This window comes from Homalodisca vitripennis, unplaced genomic scaffold, assembly GCF_021130785.1.
Source record: "Homalodisca vitripennis isolate AUS2020 unplaced genomic scaffold, UT_GWSS_2.1 ScUCBcl_113;HRSCAF=1223, whole genome shotgun sequence".
Lineage (NCBI taxonomy): Eukaryota > Metazoa > Arthropoda > Insecta > Hemiptera > Cicadellidae > Homalodisca > Homalodisca vitripennis.
This window is the reverse complement of record NW_025776245.1, coordinates 181120-187895: the sequence shown is the minus strand read 5'-3', so window position 1 is coordinate 187895 and position 6776 is coordinate 181120. Positions and strand designations below refer to the sequence as shown.

At 32.0% G+C, this 6776-nt stretch overlaps 1 protein-coding gene across 1 annotated transcript; it reads left to right on the top strand.

Annotated features, from left to right (window-relative positions):
- Positions 1 to 2858: 2858 nt before the first annotated feature.
- On the top strand, positions 2859 to 4111 carry LOC124370365. The gene is made up of 2 exons (XM_046828652.1): positions 2859 to 3758; positions 3991 to 4111. Exons 1-2 carry the CDS (start codon positions 3568 to 3570, stop codon positions 4109 to 4111), a joined length of 312 nt encoding a protein of 103 aa, XP_046684608.1. The 5' UTR covers positions 2859 to 3567.
- The last annotated feature ends 2665 nt before the right edge of the window (positions 4112 to 6776 follow it).

Genomic DNA, 6776 nt, shown 5'->3' with positions numbered 1-6776 from the left:
CCACGTGATTGGACTGGTGACAACGTCATCACACCACTTCTGGAATACGCTATGAATATGCACGGGTCAACTGTCATATACGCGCAACGTATTTGGCACAGGCGATACAGTCAGCTCAATGATATCTGATTGCCCTTGGTCGTAATACACATAAAGGCTATAGATAAATTGAGCATATAGAGGTACTAAATGCAGATTTACAAAATTGTACCAAATTTAAACATATTTCTACATAAGTAATATCTATTATAAAAAATACTCTAGTAATATACCTTAATTAGATAAATCCGATAAATCAAAAACAATCCCCAAACTGGAGGATATCATAAGGAACCAATTTTATCAGTTAGTGTTACAGGAAGCAGACGTATCGAGACATAAGAAGACATCGGATATAACACGCAGTTGTACATCGTGACAGTGAAATGTTACCACATCTCGTACATTGGCAATCCAATGTATGGCAATTGAATGAACACACCATTTCACAGTTAAACAATACGAGTCAATACAATTCTGTTACAAGCGGTCACGAGTTTGGCGACTCCAATATAACAACTTAACACTTTGTATGGTCTTTTTATCATTCACTTGAAACAGACCAAAGAATACATAAAGCTATAGATCCTTTCTTGCAAATTTTTAATAAATGAAAAAGGATTCCTTTTATACAGGTATAGTAACTTGTTTTAATTATTAAATATTTCTATTCAATCAGGTTTCAGCTCAATTTGTAATGTTTGGAAACAAACTACATCAATATAAATATCTATAATTTATTTATTTTTAATTTAGAATACTATTAAGATCACTTTAAAGCCACCACTTACGAATCAATTGAAAAGATCCGTCCAAAACATTTATGATTGCATAATATGTCAAATAAAATAATTTGTTTCAACTTTTAGCCTTTTTTCGTCCGTTGAAGGTATAAAAAATGTAAACATATAAACATAAAAAACATACATATGTTTGAGACTTGAAGGTGAGTTGTATTATTATACTAATTCATACTACAAAATTACTATTCTAGTTGTCCCATCGGTTACAAAAAAGTTAATAAAGTTGAGTTTATTGCAGTAATGTCACAAAATTCCTATTTTGGGAAAGTAAGGTTAAGTGAACCCCTTTTTAATTTATATATTTTTTACAATTTTAGGAATTAATTTTTGCAGTTTTTTGGTGGAACGGATGGGACAAATGTCTGATAATATAAGGAATTGGTTATTTTAGGTCCCCAAATATTAATAACAATTTGTTTTGAGGTTATGTACATAGCATGAATAACTGTGAATGCAAAGAGTGGCCTAGATGAACAAAAAAATTAAACCAATTAAAGATATTATCAGTTTTTATAAACTTTTTAAATCAGCCAAAACATTTTTAAAGAAACACTACACATATTAGGCCTAAATTTGAGGTAGACTACACAAATATTATTACAGAGTAGCCATTAACAAGACAAATTACAAATATTTCTCACATATAAAGAACGTTTTTTCAATTCAAGCTTGAGCTGATATTAAATTGAGTGCTTTTAGATTATGGTGCCTATAAACCAAAATCGGATGGCCAAATGTCGTGCGAAGAAAAAGTCTGATGATCCTGAAGCTTGGGAAGAACATTTACGAAAGGACAGAGAAAGAAACAAAGCCAGAAGAAGTGTAAAGAAGGAAGAAAGACTCTCTGATCCAAATTTATTGAAAGCAGACAGATAAAAAGGAGCGACTTCGAAAGAGAGCAGCAAGAGAGAGAGAAAAACAGTCTAAACTGGGAACACCAACTGTTGAAAAATCCTTGTAGATTTGGTACATATCCATGTACAAACACATTAAAAAAAGGCCGTGCAAAAACTTAAACAATCACTGCCTTATAGTCCTTCTAAAAAGTTAGCCGTCATAAGAAAATTTCTAAATGATAATGAAAGACAAGGATTAGGAAAGAAAATTTTTCTTGAGAAAAATATATGTCCTGATGAAACACATGTTTATGCTCAGAGAACATCTGTATCGAAGAAAATAAATTAAGAGATTTAGAAGCTAAAGCAAAGCATAGATTGAAATATACTGATGTGTATACCTCATCAGAAGATGTAGCATGGCCATCCTTGCTTTAGGATATAGATGAAACTGCTCCACAACAGTATGATGTCCTCGCTTCAGATACTCCTGTTTGTGGCAACTCAGATGATGTGGAAGAGGGTGACTGGGTTATTGTGATCTACGATGGCTGGTATCCAGGTAGGTTGTAGAAGCTTTTTACTTCAGTGCATAGCCTGAAGTGTTCATTGTTAAACATTTAGGCCAGCAATGAAACCATATTGGGCCATTTTGTTGGTTGTAATAATTTAAATCCAACGCATGCTGTGGGTTAGCTTTCAACATCTTCTTGGAAACAATTAAAGTGTTAATTTGTACCTATAAAAATGAAGCCTTCATAAATGATAATTGTTGCAGGTGTTGTCGAGAGACGAGATGAGAACTTCCTCTCCGTCAATTTTATGCATACAACTGGTACCAAGTTCTTTTTGCCAACAGAAGCTGACATTCAGACTCTACAACCAAATGACATTTTATGCAAAATTGATGTGCCTCCACACCCTGTCTCTAATAGACATTTGGAATGTTGAAAAATACTGTCAATCAGATCCAAGAACTCTATGAAAAATTTAAATAGTTTAAGCAGTAGATAAAACAAAAAAGCTTAGTTGTAAAATAGCGTTTAATAAAAAAACTGATTTTTTATAATAAACACCTTGTTTTTTTTTAATCTCCATTAACATAATAAATAGTTTTCACCATTAAAAACACATTATGGTATTGAAAATTCCATTGTTGATGATCTATCGTGGGTTTAGAATAAAAGGGTTCTAACTGACATTTTTTCATAAAATGAGGTTTTGGTGTAATAAGGTTCTAACTGACAAACTGAATGTATTCTAAACATCTGTTTTGGTTTATGTCAGCTGATAATTTAATAATAAGCAAAATAAGATAGTTCTATCTGCTAAAGTCACTCTTTTACAATTGAAGAAGGTTCTAACTGCAACTTACAACCATATTGGTCCCAAAAACAAATAGTTTTAGTTCAATAAGGTTCCATTTGCAGATGGAACCATGTTATTTAAATGAATTATCTTTTTCAATGCAGTAAGGTTCTATCAGCTGATGTAAAAGCCTGATTCAATGTATTAAGGTTATTTTGCTTGCGGTTTTCCTAGAAACTGTAATATTATTTATTGGGATGTTTTATAACTAATATGAGTTCCATAAACGATAGTGAAATATTAGAGGCACTAGATGATAGTGAAGATCAGTGTGCTCCAAGAAATCAGAGTTTCACTTCTGACAGGTAAGAAATCTAACCTAAAATAACCCATACTGATGTTTTGCTCTAAACCATTAACATAGATAAAACAACATTAAAACTGGTAAATGGCTATATACCAGAATCCAAATTGAATGCTAAATTTGTGTATTTTATTCAAATAGCTATGATTTTATCAATCAAAATTTCTATTAAAGTCTATAGTGTTTTCATTTGGTTATAATTCCATTAGTTTTATTCATGTATGTTCTGAATTTTTTCTTTGATTTTAGCAATGCTGGTTCAGAGAGCAATCTTGATCAATGTGTAAACAACAACTATGTTCCTACAAAGGGTGATCCCAATGAACAAGGAGATGACATCCAAGATGAACAAGTAGAAGAATATCCCACTGAATGTGTAAACATACTAGATCCAAGTAACTCAGAAATGTAAGTCGTGTTAATATAGGATTTCAATAATTTTCATGAAATTACACAAACAGTCCAAATTCAGTACAAATTAATTATTAACTCCTATTGAGATAACCAATAACTACCTAAATATAGATAGGCTATTTGTAAAGAATAAGTACGTATTTGCATTTTCATGTTCTACGCAATAACCTACCTACCTAGGTTGTATTTATAATCTACCTAATCTAATCTGTGTTCTTTATTCCAGTAATTATGGTGCACACAATAACCTTGAGCAATATATGGAGGACATCCATGAAGAAACCGCAGAGGATAACCATGACATCATAGAGGACAATCATGATGAAAATCACAGACAACAACCATGATGAAACCACAAAGGATAATTACTATGACCAACTGGCTGAGGACAACCATGATCAACTCGCTGAGGACAGTCATGACCAACTCGCTGAGGACAACCATGATAGGCAACTTTTTAGTGATGAAGGGAACATTTTTATAGTCATAACAGCAAATCAAAACTGTGACGAAGTGCAAGAAGACTTTTTAAATGTACTAGATGGAACTGTAGTTACAATTATTGAAGAAGATACACAAAGCATTAATGAAGGTGATTTTGTCACAGAACTTTCTTCTAATGAATCAGTACAAACTTTGGTATTTACTCCGGACAAGTCTCCTCACCCTACTCCTGAGGACGAACAAATTCAACAGACAATCACTGAAGGCACTCCAGATGATATTGACAGCTTGCCTGTCCAGAAGAAGCCTAGGAAAAGATTACAAACTCCAGATAACTGGAAAATAAACCAAAGGAAAAGAAAACACCAGGCAGGGGAAGAATATATCAATCAAAAAAGGTAAACTAATTCATAAGAAAGAAATTAAAACAAAAAAAGACTGCCTAAACAATTGCAAATTCTTTTGCAATAAGAAGATTACTTGCGATGAAAGACAGGCAGTATTTAAGGCTTTTTATACTTTAAAGACGCAAAATGAGAAGTACATGTTCTTAAAAAATCTTACTGAAAGATCGCTAACAGCCAGAAAACAAAATAAAGGTGTTGAAAACTCTGTATCAAGACGTCAGTTTTCTTTTCGATACTATTTTAATATTAACAATGAAAGAATCCAGGTTTGTAAAACCTTCTTTTTAAGCACTTTAAGCATTTCTCAGAAACCAATTTATAATGTCCATCTTAAGAAAGACCCTGAGACTGACCTACCAAAAAATGACCAAAGAGGACATAACAAAAGTACTGTGATTCCTGCTTACGCTAAAAATGATGTCAGGATACATATAAAATCCTTCCCAGTTGTGGAATCACATTACTGCAGAAAGAATTCCTCTAAACAGTATTTAGACAGTTCATTAAATATTTCTAAGATGTATTCTCTTTTTGTTGAAAAACATCCTGATACTATTATTAAAGAGAGTATGTATAGGAGAATATTCTTAACAGAATTTAACATGGATTTCCATTTTCCAAAAAGTGATCGCTGTGACACGTGTGAAGAGCACAAGGTGAGTCTTAAAGAGAAGTTGCCTGCAGATTCAGAAAAATACCAACTTCATGTAGCAGAGAAAAATGCTATGCGAGAAGCAAGACATAAAGATCGTGAAAACTCTGATGCTACTGTATTAAGTTTTGACTTACAAAATGTAATTACTTGCCCAAGAGCTGAGATTAGCAGTTTTTTTTACTTTAGTAAATTAAATGTTTACAACTTAACTGCCCATTTGAAAACAAAAAATGGTAAGAAAGTTTACTGTGCTCTGTGGACAGAGGTAACAGGTGGTCGTACAGGCAATGATATTGCCAGCGCTGTATATAAAATTGTGAAGAAAGTTTTGCTAGATTTTCCAGAAACCGACAACTTGATAACTTGGAGTGACTCATGTGTTCCTCAAAACAGAAATCAAATGATGACGGGGGCTATGATGCTGATTCTTAAAAACAATCCTCAACTCACATCGATTACAATGAATTATTCAACACCTGGTCATGGAGCTGTCCAAGAAGTAGACAACATTCACAGCCACATTGAAAAAGCGTTTAGTGGTACTGAGTTTTTCTCGCCTGTAAGTCTGATGAGAATTTTGAAAATTGTTAACCGGAAAAATCCTTATGTTGTTTTGCAGATGACAGAAAATGACTTTTTGGACTTTGCAGCATCCAGTAAAGAGCTCAATATGAAACTGATACCCTTTACACTTATAAGTTCACTAAAACTATCCCAAGTCTTTGGATTGGTTGAGTATAATGAATTACATGGGCAAGAAATGAAGCATGTCAACATTAAACCAACTATGAGAACATCAAAAAGAAGAAAGACTTCAGAAAGATTAACAGAATATATAAGCTATGAAGAACCTGGAACAGTACAAGGCATTATAAAGCTGAAGCCAGAAAAGAAGAGGGATTTAAAAAGAATGGAAAGATTTATGCCTATAGTAGATAGGGAGTATTATCAAGTAATTCTTAATGCTCACTAAACATTGTGTTGAAAACTCTCTTAGAAATATCATATTTTTATTTACTGTTTTCACAATCCAGGTGTGATAGACATAGCACTTAAGTTAATTAGTGCAGTTTTGTAAATTTTTTATACCGACATTGTTAATAATAAAATTAACTATACTAATTGTAGTTTTTGTTTATTTTGTTTACCTATTCAAATATGATGCTCTGGTGTTATAAGATTAGAAATTAATCTTATGACTGAAAGGTGGAAAAAATAATATTGTGATTTCATTTAATTTAATAGAGTTCTAAGTGGTACATTGAACTGTCCTTACATTAAATGATTGCTTATATTTTAGATTAATATAGTTCTAACTAGTAAATAGAACTTTTTTAAATAAGCACATAAAAAAAAGTTAAATAAAATAGTTCTAACTACCTCTTGGAACCTTTTTATGTTATATTATTAAAATATTAAAAATAATAAGGTTCTAACTGAAAACAAAAAGTTTAATTTTTTAAAAGAACTTTAATCATTTACCACTAACTAATTGAATAATTCAAA

Excerpts from the sequence above, each read along its gene's own strand:
- LOC124370365 (XM_046828652.1), top strand. The coding sequence starts at position 3,568 with ATGTATGTTCTGAATTTTTTCTTTGATTTTAGCAATGCTGGTTCAGAG. Across the intron at positions 3,759-3,990 it reads GATCCAAGTAACTCAGAAAT|TAATTATGGTGCACACAATA; the intron begins GTAAGTCGTGTT and ends TCTTTATTCCAG.